Raw genomic sequence first — 19052 nt, 5'->3', positions numbered from 1 at the left:
TGAGACAGGTATTGGAATTGACTAACAAGTCTCTTTTCTTAATAATGTAATTTCTAAAATATCAAAAAGCAATAATATTCAAGACACACATTCAAAGAAATTGATATTAAAGGTTGTAAAATGTTGTCAGCCAATATAGAAACTCTTCAACTGCAATTCAGTCTTAACACTAACCATAATAGGACATATTTTCCACCAGCAATGCCATGATCTATGTCATGTATTCTTGTTTTTATTTTTTGTACAGGATCTCCTCTCTCATGTAGGTCAATGTTTAGGGTCAGCTACAGAAAACCCTTGCACAACTGAGGGACACGTCAAATAATTGCTCTAACAGGAAGCTCAAACCCAGGCTTTTACGTAAAAAGATTGTCTAAGAAAACACAACCCCTCTGGAGCATATTTCACTGTTTTTAAATACATAAGGCAGGCACAAGTAACACACAGTCATCCAGTGTGACTACAATGTGACTTAGTTGATGATTTAAGCTCTGGCTTTGTGGCCCTGGTCTGCTGATTGTACAGTAGGTGTGTGATTTCACCACTGGTGCTACTATTGTTGCCTTTTTCTCCAGTAAAAGGGGGGAGGGGGTGAGAGACTTGGCCTTTCATTAGTTGCCCGCACAATGAGGGGCCAAAATTAAGTGTTTCATGCTGTGGCACTAGAATAAAAGCCACCAACTGAGCAGCTGACTGGCCTTCTGAGTCACTGGCCTCCACTTCCCTTCACAAGAGCAGGGATAAATGCTAATTGGATCCCTGGCTCATTATGATTCATGAGATTAGAGTAATTTCACTTTTTAACTTTATGGGTGCTGCCGGCTTTTGTAGTCCATTAAAATACCCTGTGCTTGTTCTGAAATATCACAATTTAGCCTAAAAGTCTAAATGTAGGCCTAATATTAATTGATCAGAAATAGCTGACAACCGATGTAAACCTTATTCAGATGATGATGTGTTTTGTTTTCTGTTACTGTTATCAATATTAGCATGCAGCAGTATATTTTGGGGATAGATTTATTGTCATACAATACAATTTATGTTTGTGTATGTATAGATGAATGTAAAACAGCCCCACCCTGGTGTACCAGTGCAGTTATTTATTTTATGTCAGATTAAATATAGTGTAGTGTGGCAAATAAAACACTGTTGTTGTGTATTCTCCGAGGTATTTGCACGTGAAATGTTGAAATCACATGTAAATGATTAGTTAAAAGGACTGGACCAGCACAATAATAATACATGCCCTACGTGTTAGATGTCTCAAGAATGGGAGTACCCGACTGCCATATATGGTAAACGGGGGGCCGGTGAAATCCAGCTGCGTCATTCTGATTGGCTAAGCGGTCTGACATGACCGTTTTTTCACAACTCGTCACCGACGCTGATTGGTCGGCTGACTTGGTCCGATTTAGGCTCATTATCTTAATCAGCCGTGGATGGAGTGAGAAGGGGGGGGAAAAAAAGCAGAAGCCAAACAAGAACGGTGGAGTCTGGCGTGGAGCGTCGTTTCTACACGAACCGGCGACCACTGGCTGAGGGAAGAATGCTTGAAAACAAGAGAGAGAGGTTGAAAACCTTCCTCAGGAAGATCGACGAGAAGGCAATCGTCAGAATCAAGCACTTCATGAAAGAGAGGTGAGTGCAGTGAACGCGGCTCGCGCTGAACCGCTATCTGCCGGGTGAGCACCATCAACAGGGTGGATGCTAACGGTTAGCATTTCTTTGATGACAACAACCTGCCCGACAAAACTGGATTGTTTCGTCTCTTGTCAATGTTACTCTTTAACACAACACCAGGAGACGTATTATTGGGGACTGACTTTAAATGAAATGTACGTAAGGGGAGAATACGTCTTTAAGCCAGTGGGTAGATAATGCTAGCAGGTTAGCATCCGCCTTGTTGAGGATGTGTTGGCATTTCAGTTATCTTTAGCTAACGTTAGTGACACATTCAATTTCACTTACTGGCACTATAACGAAACAGAAAAACAGTAACGGTTGGTTTTTAGTTAAAATACACTTGGTAGCGTCTTTACAATGCTAGTCTACAGTAGCACAACCAGTACTGGAGGCTCCATATTGGGGTTTACCATATGCTTAGTATTACGTTTTTGGCTTAGTCAACATTAGTCATTGATTGAGCTGTTGGTGACTTAAGCACCTGCCACCATTGATGTAGCGTGCTTAAAGGCAGGCTTGGAAAACCCAGAGTAAAATGCTTGTTATTGGTAAAATTTAAATACTTGGTAGCACAATGTTGTTGTCATTTATCTGGGAAGTATTCTCACGGTTTTAGTTTAATTGGTAACCATTTGTTTCTTTTGTCATTGAGTCATTTCCAAGAACACAATGATTGACCCACATTATCCCTGTAAATAGGTGTTATGCCTGTGTTGTTTATGTCTAGTAGCTGGCTAATCTAATTCAGGCAGTGTAAATAAACAGCATTGTATGGTAGAGTGGAATAAAGGGAAGCTAGTCCAGATCTGGTCGGTTCTTAATCTCGCCCAGGCCTCCTGCTCAGAAATCATGACTTCATCCGATGGCCTATGTGGGTCAGATTGGCATCACTTTTGTGTCCCTCTGTCATGGATGATCCAGGCCCGTTGAGATTCACAGCAGACCAGCCTGGCAGAGGTGCGTTTATGCACATCCAAATTCACTGCTACACTCTTTTAAACCTGCACACATATATTGTGTTACCCCCAGGGAAGCGCACACGCGTGCCTGTCACACTAGGGACATACAAGTCTATGTTTTCCCAGAAAAGCCTATTTTTAGCTCCCATGAGTCGACCACAGGTGGTACATGGTGTTATATAAATGCTCCCTGTATCTCACTGTTAGCACTCCTCGTCCTCTGAGCTTTGCCTTTCACTTTTCTCCCCATAGATAGCCATTTGCTGCAGAGCCGGGCCAATCAGACGTGGCCTGCTGCTTATCAGCATAGCTATGATGTGTCTGTAGTATGGTATATGGGGTGATTATCTGTTACCACAACACACACACACACACACACACACACACACACATACACATACACATACATATACAGCATTGTGTTGTGGCAGTGTCAGGCTGCAATAAGCCAGGGCTCGGACCAAGCTAATGCAGCATCCACACTCATTTAATCTCCTCTATGTTCTACACAGTTTTCTTTTTCTTTCTATGTGTAAATGTTGCTATATGAAGATTAGCCAAGTAATTTAAAGGAAAAAGAAAATGAGTAGATGCAGTAACACTGAGCACCTACTTGCTAGCTTTTAATTCACTCAGCATACAGGTTTGCAATGCACACATCCTCAAAAATATGACCAGCCTTGTTTCAATAGGGAAGAATCTATTGCTGCAAAGTTTGTTTAGATGAGGGAGCCTGGAATAGGCTGGGTGTGGCAGCTTTGCAGGCGTTTTGTTGGCTCCAGGAAGATGCTCCCAGGACAGAGCTTCCTTGCCGCTGTGGGCAGTGGAGACTGCGTAGGTCTAAATTATGAGATGTGCTGCAGGCGCAGAGGAAAAGCTCAAGTTAGATGGAAACCACATCTGCAGAAGGGTTTATCGCTAAATGAGGGGTTGCATACTAACCAGCTGGTCACGGTTGAAGTTATGTGTTGCCTCTGTCAAGCTAATGCTAATGACCACTCCTCTGCCCTTGTGACAGAGCCAAGGAAAAGGCTGTATTCTTCTTGGCTTACTCACCTTTTGGTTCTCACAGTAGCCTGGTGAATTCCACTTAAAGTAGATGTCACAGCACAGGTCAGTCTAATTTCAGACACATGAGGCTTATCTAAAAGCTTGGTGTTGTGCTCAGCTTTGATCGCCGGGATAACATTTGGTATGGTACTTTGCAGACAGAATACCCTTTCTTTGGTCATAAAAGACTGTGCAAGTCAGCTTTTTTTAAATACTATCTTGATTTTAAGTTAGACCCCGTCCTTTCGAAAGTGGGAACACTGCCTTGGCATCACCATGTCAAGGTGAGCTGTTTGTAGAAGGCTGGAGTAAATGTAGAGAGAGCAGCCAGGTGTACTCATGGTCAGAAGGAATTCAGCAGGGAGTTACTTATCAATGAAATCAACTGCTGTAGACTTCCTACATACACTTTTCCCTCCACGATACATCGATGAACCCTCCTACACTGTGATTCAAGATATCTAGAATTTTTGAGATGGATAGTCTTGCACATTAAAACTGGGTTGTAGCAGGTTTTGGGGTGTACAAGTGGGACTCGAAATGGCTTTGGCACATGGAATGTTTTGGATATGATAATTTACCTTGACAACATGGTCCTCTAAGGAGCTGAGTTCAACAAAATTCTTCTGTAGATTAGATCCAGCCTCCCGCTTGTATACAGTAAAGTGGCCTACTTTTACTTTTATGGATTTTAAAGTCAGGTTGGATTTTCCAGCCACATTCATTCCATGCCATCCCCCTGCTCACATGCCTGGTCACTGAAAGTACTCTTGAGTCGCCTTGAAGAAAGACCCTCTCTGTCTCTGTGCCCAGTTAACGCAGAGGAAGTGGACGGAGATGCTGCATGCACAAGGCCACATGACTTCCCACCAAACACACTCGCACACACAGTTATTCTGCAACACACGTACACAGGCGTGCTCTGTTCCACTTGGCGCACACACAGTTTTCCTGCAGACTGAGCCCTGGCGGGGCGCCACAGACGGCATGTTATTTCGCCATGACCACTGGCTCGCTTCCCTGCCCTTCCTGACTGCTCTTATTGAAGCTCACACACATACATGCATACATGCGCAGGCACATAACCCATTCAGTCTTTAATTTTCTTTTTGGCAATCATTTGTTAGTTTCTGGTTTTTGAAGTAGGTCAAATCGATTGAAAAGAAAAACTAGAAAACTAAACTAGATTATCACAGATTAGGACTCTCAAATGCTTTGTGTGTGGTTGCAAAAACTTGAACATCTTAACTATCCCATTTGGCTCAATAAAGCGCAGCTGCAACAATCTGTTGTTTTGCTCCAGAGTAAGCTGGCATTGATTGGGTGATGGTGAATCAGCTGTTCACATGACAAGAATTATCCACGGCTCTCCAGAAGATGGTGCTATCACACTATCTGGCTCTGCATTATTCTCAGATGATCTGATAGAGGTTGCACGGGTGTAAAACCTTTGTCAGCCTCGCATGTGAACCTGGGGCTCATGTTGTTGGAGCAGTCACACTGGCTGTAGGAAAACTTTGAGGTAGGCATTCTATATGGCAGCAATTTTGTCTTAAGGGCACTGGCACTTAAAAGCTGACGTATGGCTGACGTCTGCAGCAAGACTCCAGGGATCATATGTCTCAGCTCGGGACAGCAAACAGAAGCATCATAACTCTGTACCCAAAAGAGAGATTTTTTCTGCTGGAATGTCCTGTGCTGGAGAAATTAGCCCCCATTTCAGTGCAAGCTAGCTCCCAGTAAATTTAATCATCTTTTAATTGTACTGTAGATTTAATATCTAACTTTATGGATTTTGTTTAAGCATTACAGAAATGTGGTTATGGAATGGAAAGAGGCATTCTTTCCCTGATTCATATCATTGTATCATACAATTTGTGCAGTTTAATACTTATGTGGTGAAGCTGGTTTTCCAATTTTGAGATAGGAGGAGTATTTTAAATACGAGTGCTTTTTCAGCAACAGAGATGAACGTGACTTGTGAGAAGTGCTCTCGCACCGCCTTAGAAGTGGTATTGTGAAAGTCTTATCTGTAGATAAAATGGGGAGTGACAAACAAAAGGTGGAATTGCTCATAGGTATATATATATATATAGCTGAATTTGTTATGCGAGGTGAATGAATAAGCATTTCCTTTTGTCCACTTGGCAGCATTATGATGCAGATTTGTCCTCACATTGTAATTATCAAACTGACCTGGCCAAAAAAAGGGACCTCTGAGACACCCTTTTCCTGCCTCACTAGGATGAAGTGATATGTAAGAAGCTAATTAGACTTTTGGGAGATCTGGGTGTCAGCATTATGCATTTAAGTTGCCTGGTTAAGATGATTGTTGTCGTGTAAACTATGTTGTGGATTGTTTGTACTATCTCTGGGAAGTGACTTCATGCAGTCAGGATTAGCAGACTTTAAGGAAAAACAGCAGTCTGTCGAACCTTTTCTATCTATGGATAGCTTGCAGTCAAACACTTATTGTTAAAGGTATTAATGCATCGGACAAAGGTGTAGTTTGTTGATGAGCAAGCAGGAAGTTTAGTTTCACTCTCGAGAACTCTGCAAGGCCACGTGGCTGTAGCAAAAAGCAAACCTGTGCAGTTTTGATTCTGGGAAAATGTATTTATAACACAGCCCGCCCACTGACTTCATCCTACACCTTAACACCAAGAGGTGTGTAATGAAAACATAGGAGGTGGTGGTTACATTGGAGAGCTACAGAGGGATATATGGCGGCTAAATTAAGACCAATGTCACAAGTGCAGTTGGACTTTATCTATCTGCTTGAGTTTCCTGGATGGTGATATCATAGGTACAGAAATAGCCTATTGATCAGCAGCTCTCAGCTGTTTGTGATTGAAACAAGAGTCTGTTACATTTAGAGTACACTACATTAATCTATTGACTGTTTTTTATTATATATTCTGAGCTTTTCTCCCCCTCTAGTCAAACACAAATATTCCTGCATGTGATGGCTCCATTTACATCATCCACAAAGAGCTAGCTTTTGTCATCCACATTGCACTGGCTGCTTTTAAAGCAATCTCTTTGCTATTGAGAACAGGCTATTGAGTGTTGTTGTCCAGCCTCCTAAACTGAGAATAACCTGGCAATGTTTCACTCACCCCCACGTTTCTACCATCTACCCCCTACTGTTGTAGCTGTTTCCAAGACAACACAGGCCGAGAAAGGACTCAGACAGGACAAAGCTTGGGAGGGCCTTTCAGGCTTGAACCCCAACCAGTCTTTTTTGTTTGTCTTTTCACCCTCCTCTCTTTGTCGGCCTCTTTCCGGCCGTGTGTTTCTGGCACTATCATCACGTTGAGCTCTTTGGCGCTTTGAAACGTTGCAGTAAAACAGACCTTTACACCCTTTTGATTTGGCTATTAAAGCTCGGGGTCTAAGTGCAAAACTGCCATACTCTGTCCTTTGGCTGCCTCAACCAGTAGTTGCTGCAAGCTTTTTAAGATTGTGGGAAACGTGGAGGGAGAACTTGGTTAGTCATGGAGAGAGGGAAAGGCTTGTCGAACCAACATGGTGCTGTGGCTGATTCTCAAGCCGCTGAGGACCCGGGACGGTAAGGCTAGCAAGCAGATAGAGTTTTTGATCTCAGCCAGTGATTCTCAATTTGTCGCAGATAAGAAAGGGCTTTCTTGAGCAATATTGAGTAAATCTAGGCTTGTTGTTTGCCTATGTTTTCTTTCCACCAACCAATGATAGAACTTTTTTGTTGGACTTCTATTGTGTGGTCATCAATTTCATATCTGTGCTTCGAATATAAAAAAGTAATCAGTGCACTTGCTTGAATAAGTCGTGCTGATTTTTGTTTTCTCAATAGACCCTCTGTAAATCCAAGAAAATGTGCTACCCCCCCCCCCAAGACAAATTGTGCTTTGAAGCGAGTAACCTCGTGCATGTCCATTTTAATCCTCCGCTGCAGAGAATTTGTGCCTGCTTTGAATGTGCATGGTTGTACCACTAGGACTAACACTGAGTTTGTTAGGTGGTGTTAACATAGAGCTCCAACATAGAAGTAGGCCAGAGGTCAAGGCCTTTGCCTGGCCGTTACACACCCATTTCAGGTAAGCCGCCTCCTGCTTTGTAAACATGAAGCGGCGGTTAAGAAACATAGCTTTTATGCAGTGCAAAGTTCATTTTATAATATGGTGTTTTTCCTTGTTGTAACATTTCGTGATTACACGCATAATGTCACGCACGTGTTTATTCTTGATGGCTTTGGCCTTGAGCTTTTTTTAATAGGTCACTAGACTGACTCAGGGATGGACAGTTTATCATTTTATACATTTTTATACATATATTGATACTGTGATGTGGGACTAGATAAAGTCTTAGATTTTGGTTACTGTAATGATGCCTTTTCCTGGCTCTAGAGGCTGCATTGCATTAAAGTAATGTCAAATTCTGAATTAACCAGACTTTAATAGCTGTTCTATTAGTTGCCTTTACACACTCAGTATGATATCTACATAGCTGATAATAAATTTTCAAAAATCACATGGTGTAAATATTTTGTGAAAGCACCAATAGTCAACCCTATGATATCACTGAAATATTGATAACGATGTGTTGCATCAAAAATACTGTGAAATTAGATTTTTTCCTATTTAGCCCAGCCCTCAGATGACTGAGGTGGTTTCCGCCAAAAATGTACTTTCCACACAAACATGAATGATTCACTGTTAGATGTTAGATTATCAGTTTCCCGCAAGGGGGGGGTTCTGCCTGATGTCCATATGTGTAAGTGATACAACCTGCCAGTGCAGACACTATGCCAGTATTTCCTGGAACCTCTGCAATAAACATTATACACAGTAGGATTGAGTGGCTGACTGCCAGACTGTATTGAAATAAAGTGCATGTTAATGATGGCATAGATAATTGTTGTCTGGGGTCTTATGCCTGACTAATACAGGGACTTTATTTTGATAATACTAAACTTAGAGCACCTATGGAAAATTTGCAACCCTGCCCTTCAAATATAAAGGGCATCCTACTTTAAGCCTGAGTGTTACAGGAAGCAGCTTCAACGTGACCTTGTTAATGGTTACGGTTAGTCCTGAGCAAAGAGAGGAAGCTGTTGAGAAATTCAAACGGTCTATAGTATTTAAACACTGCCTATATTGCCCTGTCTCGTGGCAATAGGTCAGGTGAGCATATATGAACACAGACACCTGGTCAACAGTTCAGCACTGATGATGAAATTGTTCCCACTGAGTGCTGCCTTTGTCTAAACACCCGCCACAGTAGCGTACTTTCCCCAAAGTTTACCAGCTGCTTTGGATATTTTATTCATATTTTAGAGCATAGAACGTCTCTGTAAGTGTTTGTTACCTCCCTTATGTTTCAGGAGTAGTCAAACTACAAGTAAGAGCTACAATTAACCTACCACAACGGGTTTTATTTAACGTGGTTAGGTTAATAACTAACAGGCTTAAGCTTTCATGACACTTAAGAATGTTCCACTACACAATCAGGAAAACGTCTCTTGAATGGTTTTCTCTTTTGTGCTGATGAGGACGTGTTGCTGTACACTGTTTAATAGTCACGACTGATTGCAGAGTAGGCATCCACCCGAGGCTGCATTTCCTGACCTTTACTCCAATTACTAAAGTGACTCAGTAGTGAAATTGTTCAAGAGTTACTGACAGGATAAAAGACAGTAGTACCAAGATTGAAAATTATTTTGTCCATGTTCAAAGCAGTGAAACAATATACTTATAATATTTCTTTAAATGTAGCTAATGCTGCCAGTAAGAGTCTGTGTTTTCAAATGTCTGAGTTCGCACCCTGAGTGTGTTTAGGGAAGACCTTTGAGATTGTGTTGTTGCTGTACTGTCTCCTTGGTATGATTCTTTGCCTGAGGGGAGGTAGATAATGCACCACTCCTAGATCGGGCCAGATGGGCCAGTCTGAGCACCTCACAAGTATTTTACTTTCTTACTCATGCACATGTAGAACTGTTTTCTAAAGAGTCCTGATCCTGCTTCGCCCTAGCAGAACAAATCTCAACAAGACAGGATTCTGATATTGGATAATGTTTCAGTGGAAGATTTTTATGGGATGGGCCCTGTTTTCTTTAACATGTCAGTGCCTGTGTTGTGCTTGTGTGTGAGGGAGAGAGGGATTGTGTGTACGTCTCTCTCGTGCTTTTTTTCTCTGGGGGGGAGTGGCTGAGTTTGACGTCACTCACTACGGAGTGTCACACCATTCTCAACACAAAGTGGCTTCCTCTTAACAGCACATTCACAGAGCAATACACCAACAGTTTTTTTTTCTAGCAGGATAGACCCTCTCTTAACTAGGTCAACAACTTATCTTGGACCACATTCTTAAAACAGAGGACTATAAAAATCTTTTTGGGCTATTAGTCTTTATTTTGGAACTTCTCAGATTTGATGGCGTGAGGCCAACAAGAGCTTAGAGATAATAGTGTTTTGAGTTGTTTTTCTATAAGAAAAGGAAATGCCTACTGTCAGTAGGTATATGAGTTTCCGTTCATCAAAGCGATTTAAATTGACCAGGTAAGGTGATCTTTGTTGTTATTTGCTCTAAGAGGTTGTTGTTTTTTGTTTGTTTTTAGTCAGTTTGTTCTGTATTGTCATTGTTAATATAATTGGCAGGTTTAGATTTGTGTCTTAGACTTCAGCAGACTCCTCAGTCTTTGAGTAGATTTGTGTCTTGTTGGTTCTTGGTCAAGGACGGGCCATAGCCTTTGAAGAGCACTCTGACTGTAGTTTTTTTTTTTCTCAGTTTATTGAGATGACATATTTGCAGAGCCTTGTCAGTTTTAGATCAGGTTGTAAAGCAGCCAGGAGGTGTAATTGTAAAGGTGCAGCCAGAGCGCTGACGCATCAGTAAAACTAAGTGATTTGGAAAAGTGTGATCTTTTCCAAGACATCTCAGAGATAAGCCCATTGTCTGCCAGATATCAGTCGAGCCATCACATTGCCTTTCATTTGAATAGATTGGTGAGCAGCCAAGTCAATGTTAAGCCAGATGTTTGCTGTTAAAATGCAGTGTTTAGCAACTGTTCTTCGGTGCTAGATGATGACACTGTGTAGAGTACAGGAGATTGAGATAGGCATCTTCTCTGAGACAGTTCATAGATTTAGTGTAATTCAGCTGGTGGCTGATGTTGATTTCCCGCACTGACTTCCTTTGGGGTTTTTTTTTAACATGTTCTCATCATCTTGGTCTTCGATTTATCGTCTGTGTTTTTAGCTTACTGTGAAATGACTGGTGAAGTCATGCGCTATGTTTGAATGTATGCTTCTACAGAGGTGAAGAGTTTTATCAGTGGGTGTTTTGGCTCTGACTTTTTGTGCTTCTGAGAATAGTCATGCAGTGATAAAATTAGAAGTAGTCGTGCTGTGTTTTTTTGTTGTCCTCGCTGTAACTCCTCCAAGAGAAATTCTATATGCCCACACTGTGTGCACATGAAAATGATTTTAAAACATTTTGCATGTTTCTAAATCGTACCCTTTTTCCCTCCATGTCCAGCAGCTACCCAGTAGACAGCAGTGGTGGCGGGCTGCCAGCCAAAGTGAAGAAAAGCAGGAGCAGCTTAAGCAATGGCAGCATCAAGAAGGCGGAGAGCAGGAAAGCCTTGAGCTTGGAAGCAGCCCAGCTCGAGATCCAGCAACAGCACAAAACCCTCACCAGACAAGTAGCCGTCAGGTAGGACTGATGGGACAGAGGGATAATTGTACCAAATTCCATAAGGTTTCTGCAGCACCTGGGGAAAAATGATCTGAAAAACAAACAGAAATGCTAAAACTGTAGCAGATTCATAATGAATCACACGTACCTGTATGTTCCAATAAGCCAAGAGATAGTTTTGCTTTCACACTTATTTCCATTTTTAAAATTGTTTTCAAAATCCAAAACCTGAAATGTAAGTGATGCATCTCACAGACTCAGATTACCATGTGCGGGGAAAATATTATTTCTCAGTCTTCAAAATGCATAAAATCACACATTTGATGTAAGAGAGACTCACAGCTATTCTGAGCACAAATCACAAGACCAGACCTAACCCTCAGCTGGTGTTCGGTCGTGACACACTCATGACTGCACAGCCATCGTGGACTGGCTGTCTCTTCACATGATTCACATGTTTGAGGGTGGATTTGTGACATTTATCGCTGTGAAGAGCAATATTCATCCCTACTACTGCCTATGTGACGGAGCGATTACACAGCCGTTTGCAAAATATATAACGGATTGAGGGACATCACACTAACCAAAGTTGAGTCACGGAATAGGCCTGTTATAGCAGGTTTCTTCAGCAAATTAGAGTGGGTTGGAGAGAGTTGTGTGGCAAGTGTGGGGTCTGTATCTTCTCACATTAACCTGTTGAAGCCGCAGACTTCCTTTGAATTAACAGCTGTGATGTTTGTCTCTGTAGGTCGCAGACATTTGATGTTGACAGCGGAAGCTTTGAGAGGACGGAGGGCACTGGCACACAAAGTGTAAGTCAGGTTAAAGTACATACATTTGTGAGTCTTTTAGTGTCCTGGTTTTTGTTCTAATTTCCTTCTCTTCTCTCTTTTAGAGTTTCATAAAGCACAACAAGACATTCCACAAGTTGTTTCCAGACATTCCTGAGAATGAAGACTTGATACATGGTAGGTAAACACAAATTAAAGAGAGAGCGAATGACTGAATGAATGCGGAACCACATAAAACTAAAGGTGCCTGTGCTTATCTCCTCTCCCAGCATACATCTGTGCCCTGCAGAAGGAAGTGCCCTACCACGGTCGATTGTACGTCACTGACACCCATGCCTGTTTCTACTCCTCAGTTCTGCTCAAAGACACTAAGGTAAATTATGTTAATGTAATACCTCCATTTTAATGCATGTCTTTTTGTGTTTGGTATTTCACCACATTGTTCCACCTTTTCTAACTGTTTCCTGTTTGTTGCTTTGTGCTTTTGCAGTTAGTTATTCCAGTTTCCTGCATCCTCATAGTGAAGAAACAGAACACAGCTTTACTGGTACCCAACGCCTTGTCGGTCCGCACTACAGAAGGAGAGAAGGTCAGTTTCTTCTTCTTCAACTTCAGCCCCACACATTTATCTTAAACACTTTTAATTGTCAGAGTCTGTTTAACTAGAAATCTAATCAATGACTGCGTGTATTTTGTGGTTCAGGTTTGGTGTGTCATATGGCTAATATTCCCTTTTTTATTTATTCCCTCTCTTCGTGTAGTTCCTGTTTGTGTCGCTGCGGAACAGAGAATCATGTTATCAGCTGCTGCGTTCAGTATGTCCTCAGATAGAGGTGAGTTACTGCAGTCAAATATCGGAGATTTTAGATATTTAGATGTTCTGCAATTCAAAACAGAATCTCAAATTCAGTCAAAAATATAGTTGTAAAAATCTATTTTATAATGAAAAGAAGGCAGCAAGCCTGCTACTGTAACCTTGTTGCATATCTCCAGACATTTAAATGATTTATATTTTGACTACATGCACAGAGTCATAGCATGTAGACTATCAGTCCATTCGTCAGAACTAACCTTATGATAAGACTATCAAAATAGAAGTTACTATTCATACACACAACTTTGAATAAATGAAAACATGTCTGTCTGTTACAGGATGGCAGCACAAACAGTAGCCCTGTCTTCTCCTCAGCTGAGAACAGCTTCGATAAGAGCAAACTCGTGGTAAGAGACCTTTTCTTAATACTCAAATAAAAATGTATCGTCTCTTAAAGGTAACATTTTTCCTAGATCAGTTTGTGATGGTAATTCTTACTCTCTTACCTGGACAGAACTCCAGCCAGTCCAGTCTGGACGACAGCTTCGACCAATTTGATGGCTCCGAGTCACAGTCTTTACAGGACCAGCCTCTGTACAGACCACACAGAGGTAAGAGTCCTTTACATTATGTTTACATATATCTAGAATTATCTGGTATGATAGAGAACTCTAAACAGTGTCTATTTGGGGGGAATCGGTAGTAAGACCTATCTTCGGCTGACATCAGCCATGCGTAGTTGGACTAAAAACTGTTGACAGTTTGTTTTGCTTCTGTTATCTCATGTCTGTTCAGTCCAGTCGACATGCAAAGTCCAAGGTTGCATAGCGGGCTAACATTGATTTCCTTTTCCCCCATCTCTCTCTCTTCTTCAGAGGCAGTGCCTAATGGGAATGGCCCGACTTTCAGGAGCCTTCACATGCAGCAGAGTGATAGTTCGTCCTCAGAGGAGCTGTCAGTGTCAGGTAAGACACACTCGCACACCGATTGCAAGTTACTGCTAGTACTTTTTTTTTTAATCAAAGTGGCTGCTAGTGTAGAGGGCTGTCATTTTTAGCACTTGAGGGGCACGCAATAAAAAGTGGCGTGTGTCTGATCCCCAGAAAGACAGCTGCTAGCTTATATATATATTCAGACAGTGCTAGTTGGAAGATGTCTGTATTTGAAATCTCACACAGTTCATTTTAATTGTAATGATTTTCTCATAGCTACATTTTGCATCTCACTCTGTGCTGTCATCTACAAAATATGCACCATGTTGTGCAGAAGTAGAAATGCACCCTCAGTTACAACCTCCAAACAGGAAACCATTGATATTCATGCAATGATTGCATTTCCTTCTCCAGGTTCAGGTGGATCGTGGGTATGGAACGTGACAGAAAAGGCCAAGTCCCTGCTGGTTCAGAGAGAGGCCAGCACCCTCAATACTCTACTCTTTATTTACTTGATTTTGTGAGTAGCACTTCCTCTCTATAGCATGTTCTGTCTTCTTCTCTCTCCCTCTCTTCATCCTTTAATCCAGTGCCTTTTGCGCTGATCTAAAGCTGCTTTTCACAAGTCACTCCTTAACGGAAACTCTGAGGAATTTCACAAACTTACCATGGTAGTAACAAACTAGGTGATCTTGTAGGATCTCATTCCGATGTAGAAAACCCAAGCTTGCCAACTTTTTAGGGGGTTTTCAAGACCAGTTTTTGATAGCTCATATGCAGCATTTCCTTGACTTGTACAGTATTTGAAGCCTAACATTCCTTTGTTGTGAGTTTGAGTGTTGTAAACTGTAATGTGAACTGGTAGTGCAGTTAAATGCAAGGTACGCAAGTGTGACAAAGTCTTTAAGTGCAGGCTGAAAGGCCTAAAAAGTATTCGCATTAATTAAGTGTTTAGCTGTTGGTTCTTTTTGTACCTGCTATAAGCTGATATCATTGACCTTTATCACAGTGAATACACAGGACTCACGACTCATTTTTTGTTACAGGGTTGTGCTGCTGCTGCTGTCATCTGGCTACATTGGTTTACGTATCGTGGCCCTGGAGGAACAGCTGACATCCCTCGGGGCGCTGCCTGAGTTCACCTTACAGAGCGGGTGAGAAGTCTTTCTTTGAACATAAACACCACTCACAGGGTGGTTGCTAAAGAGATAAACGTTGAAGCGAGTAGTTTATATCTGTCCAGCAAAGCAGTTCTTCCTCTTAATTACACTGTGCCATTAAAGACAAATTCAATGAAGTCAGCATTATGTGTGCCCCGAGTGCCACAGTCATGACTCATTACTGCCACATGGTGGTCAGTGTCGTGTACTTGATACAAAGAATAAAACTGAAAACTGACTTCTTTCTCAAATAATTCTTTACTCCCCATGTCACAGTAATCCTTCGTTTCATAAAGCTCTTAAAAAAATACATGTATCCTGTTCACTCCAAGAATTTATTGAGAATTATTAGGTGTTGAGGTGTTGGTTACGTAATTTGCTTTGTTCTCTTTCAAGGAAACATTGGAAAATTCCTGTAATAGGTGCAGCCTTGCTGCCAAGTAACTAAATGATTGAGTAGTAGTTGTTAGGCGTGTATTTAGTTTGCTTTCGATATGCCGCTCTCAACTGGTTCCCTCTCGTCTTTTCACAGGTACCAAGACACATAACACTCAGCGACTGAAGGAGAGATTGGTTGACTCGTGATCGGAGGATGATTTCGACCTCTTCCAGCAGAACACAGAGGGAGAACTTTTATGTACTCAAGACTGTGCTCCCAACATGACCTCTGCTGTTGGCTAGAGGAAAAAATGGCCAACTTGTGCAATTTCAGAGACAACTTATTACCTTGAAGGGCTACACTTCCTCCTAGTGCAGTAGACAAACGGACATGCCACGACTTAGACTCACAGAGCCGAGCCAAACTGCATACACACACTGCCTGGTTGCAGCGTGTCTGTCGTTGAAACCAAAGCCAAACGGCTCTAACTTAGCAACGTGCCACGCTAGCCGAGTTGACGGGCACTTCTTCCTGACAGGAATTGTTCCACATCCGTCGCTTTTCAAGCAGACTCCTCTCCCTGAGCATGCAGTCTGAACAGGGCTATACCAGTCAGCATTAGCCTGCTGTAGTGCTTATTATTGCACCTCAACACCAGAGACGTAGTGCTATGCATAGCCAAAGATGCACACAGTGCACGTCTTTTGCATGAGTGCACTGAGATGATTTTTTAAAATGGTTTTCTATCTCTTATTTACCCTTCCATCTATCAGTGGTGTATACAAATCTGTCTCTGTCTGTGCACTCAGCAACTGTCGGGTACTTCTCTTCGAATGGTTCTCATCTTCCTAATCAGCTGTGGGTTGAAATGATGATCGTAAAACCTCAAAATCAGATCAGCCCATGGAGGCTCGATATTCTCCTGATGGTCTTATCCTTTCTCTCTTTCTCCAATCAGCAATGATTGCAGTATTACTTTCCTCGTCTTTGGTATGATTTAAACCAGTTTTAATGATCAATGCTCAGAGGTTATTTCCCTGCAGTCTCAACTGTGGATGAATGCATCATCAATGCACAATATTTAATACAGTAGGACACAAAAGGTTGTCTCAGAGGCATCAACATGTTTTTGTGTACGACTTTTCGATAGCTTTGGTCTTCAAGATTAGAGATTTAAAATCTGTCTGGCTCAGATGTCTGTCGATGTACTGTCTACCAGTCTGACCACGTTGTGTTAAAAGTACAAAACCTCTCTCTCTGACAGGCCTCTTGAAGACCAAGTGGCATTTCTAGAACTTTCAGGTTATGTAAAGTAGCACCAATAATGTATTTCTAATGTTCATGCATGTGTCTGCAATATCGACACTCGACTGATACTGTATCTGCGTTCTCACTCTGTCACCTGGAGAGGAGAATTTGCAACCACACTTGCTGTGAGGTCCGAGTTTTTCAACAGCGAAACAAGTGGTCCCAAGAAGAAATTTCAATATGCAACAAATTATTATGCATGGCAAAAAATGTGATTTATCTTGGTGTGCTGTTTTTAAAAGGAGTTCGATGTTTGTGGGGAAGAAATTGTGTAAGAAAAAAAAAAGATTAGAGTGAAAGGAACGGCTCGATCGAGCGTGCGCACTTTAAAAAATGTGTTGTGCCTGTCACAATCCAAGACACTTTGGATTGATAAGAAATGGCAAAGCTGGCGTTCTGTGGTATCTGACGGTGCTAAGACCTTTTTTAAATTGTTTTCACTCAGGGGTGGTGGGCACTACCTGCCACGTGGTTTTTAGGTTGTCATCTTTTCCTTTGTCATTTCAAAGTCTAGTGCTCGTGATGGGGTTCACATTTCGTACATCCTGGCTTTGGTGATTTCTCAAATGTCCCTTTGAGAAAGAACACTAGTCACTGACATTCACTTGACTTCACTATTTGATGTAATTGTATACGGCATCTCAGAGTGCTTTCTCCTCCCCCTCCCCTCCCCCATGACCCTTTTAAACTAACCTAACAATGCATATCCACGCCACATCTAAATGATTTAACATCACCCTTGTCGTGGAAGCTGTTGTTGACGAGGTGTAGCGAGCAGTTTTGCCTTTGCTACACCCTGTTTGAAGAGTCATATTCTTACCTTCAGCTTAGGTTCTTGTCAACATGCCATATTCAGTACTGTCAGATCTTATTATCCTCCACCAGGGGGCAGCACACACACACATCCACTGTCCTTGAATGGACTCAATGCAAGAATCTCAATGATGAGGGCAGTATTTGTGTGGTTTTGCACTATTCAAAGTGTTGTAAATAATTTTGTATCAATTGTTAATGTCCTTAATTCTACTATGGTCCTATATATATTTATTTGCATTCTGTGTAATTCAAAGTAGTCTCTGTGAGATGGCTTTGCTATTGTTCAAAATAAATCAAACGTTGCGAAGTAAATAATGTTTTGTGTATTTGCTGTTATTTACTGTTTCCACATAAGACTTGACCAAATGTATGAAGAATTAACATGATCAAATTGAGTTTTTGGGAGTGGTACAGGTAAACTGGATACGAGTGAAAACACTCACAGAACACACACCTGTTTGCATTTCACATTAATGTTTGTGATAAGACAAAGCAACTTTAAATCTTCATATTCAAGAAATTAAATTTAGAAATTTTTACACAAAAAATACAACTGCTGCAAAGTTGCAAAGCAATGTTTGACAGTAACTTGTTAGAGTTTTGCATCATTAAAACTTGACTGCAAATCGGACTGAATCTGAAATATAGAAAATACTTGTAAACTAACTTTATACTGCCCTGCTTTTGATATTTTATCATTATGTCTGTGAAAAGAAAGTCATCCATGTGAGGATATTTTAGAAGTGCAATGTCAAATGCAACTGTACTTCTATACAAAAAGATCCTTCGGTCCAGTTACCTGTGACTTAGCGTTAGCACCATATATTGTATTATTTCCCATTTATGTTGCTTCTTTTTTTTTATTCTTAAGATACAGTTAGATTCTCAATGACCTCGCAAACGTCATCTTTTGTTAAATTTGCTGCTCCTGAGCTGCTGATTGTTCTTAAGATTGGGTGCTCCAAAAGCCAACTAATCTTAAAAAAAAAGAAAAAAAAAAAGTCAGACTTTACTTTGCTTGGTCAGTGAGAGGATCCTACATATGGATGCTAATGCATTCATTGGAGAAAATACATATATTTTGTTGTTTATATAAATAAATAAGAGTATTATATCAGAATTATGGATAAGGTTTTCATGACAAAAAAATATCTTGTTTTTCTGCACTCCAAAAAAACTGTTCATGGAGTCAGTGGATAATGTTTGTCAGCATTGAAAAAATATATATATATCTTTGTTTAAGTTATTTTAAGAAGCTGGTAAAAAAAAATGACATTTTTGAGTAGATGGAATTAAAATAAGTATAGTGTGATCACAAAATATCAACACAACTTTTGGATAATTATTAACTTGGTTCAACTTAATTCCGCTTTTCAAGGTCAAAGCAAATCATGTTGGTTGTACTAAACTAACTTGAGTTTGTCACATTATGAAGGACTCATGGGATTGACTCATTAATGCCGGAGTTGGAACTACTTAAAAAGAC

At 41.0% G+C, this 19052-nt stretch overlaps 2 protein-coding genes across 8 annotated transcripts in view; one reads left to right on the top strand and one right to left on the bottom strand.

Moving 5' to 3' along the window:
* gipc3 (GIPC PDZ domain containing family, member 3) overlaps positions 1-11309 on the bottom strand; it is a 33020-nt gene extending 21711 nt beyond the window's left edge. Inside the window, exon 1 of one of the 2 annotated variants that reach the window (XM_050053984.1) lies at positions 11187-11309. In XM_050053984.1, the coding sequence (XP_049909941.1) occupies positions 11187-11201 (15 nt within the window). In that variant the 5' untranslated portion in view covers positions 11202-11309. The remainder of the gene's footprint in view (positions 1-11186) is intronic. The other variant, XM_050053982.1, reaches the window with a different exon arrangement.
* On the top strand, positions 1433-17881 carry si:zfos-943e10.1 (GRAM domain-containing protein 2B). 6 transcript variants are annotated; one of them, XM_050053975.1, is made up of 13 exons: positions 1433-1638; positions 11211-11384; positions 12115-12178; positions 12262-12334; positions 12427-12530; positions 12648-12746; positions 12919-12990; positions 13310-13378; positions 13486-13582; positions 13847-13936; positions 14318-14423; positions 14950-15057; positions 15596-17881. In XM_050053975.1, exons 1-13 carry the CDS (start codon positions 1547-1549, stop codon positions 15609-15611), a joined length of 1164 nt encoding a protein of 387 aa, XP_049909932.1. In that variant the 5' UTR covers positions 1433-1546; the 3' UTR covers positions 15612-17881. The 6 variants fall into 6 exon arrangements, with proteins under 6 accessions (XP_049909932.1, XP_049909931.1, XP_049909933.1 ...); XM_050053974.1 differs by having other exon boundaries at positions 1434-1638; positions 11208-11384; XM_050053976.1 differs by lacking the exon at positions 1433-1638 and adding an exon at positions 7106-7263 and having other exon boundaries at positions 11208-11384.
* The last annotated feature ends 1171 nt before the right edge of the window (positions 17882-19052 follow it).

This window comes from Epinephelus moara, chromosome 10 (genome assembly GCF_006386435.1).
Source record: "Epinephelus moara isolate mb chromosome 10, YSFRI_EMoa_1.0, whole genome shotgun sequence".
Taxonomy (NCBI): domain Eukaryota; kingdom Metazoa; phylum Chordata; class Actinopteri; order Perciformes; family Serranidae; genus Epinephelus; species Epinephelus moara.
This window is presented reverse-complemented; position numbering and strand designations above follow the sequence as displayed.

Excerpts from the sequence above, each read along its gene's own strand:
- si:zfos-943e10.1 (XM_050053974.1), top strand. The coding sequence starts at position 1,547 with ATGCTTGAAAACAAGAGAGAGAGGTTGAAAACCTTCCTCAGGAAGATC. Across the intron at positions 12,335-12,426 it reads GAATGAAGACTTGATACATG|CATACATCTGTGCCCTGCAG; the intron begins GTAGGTAAACAC and ends CTCCTCTCCCAG. Across the intron at positions 12,991-13,309 it reads CAGTATGTCCTCAGATAGAG|GATGGCAGCACAAACAGTAG; the intron begins GTGAGTTACTGC and ends TGTCTGTTACAG.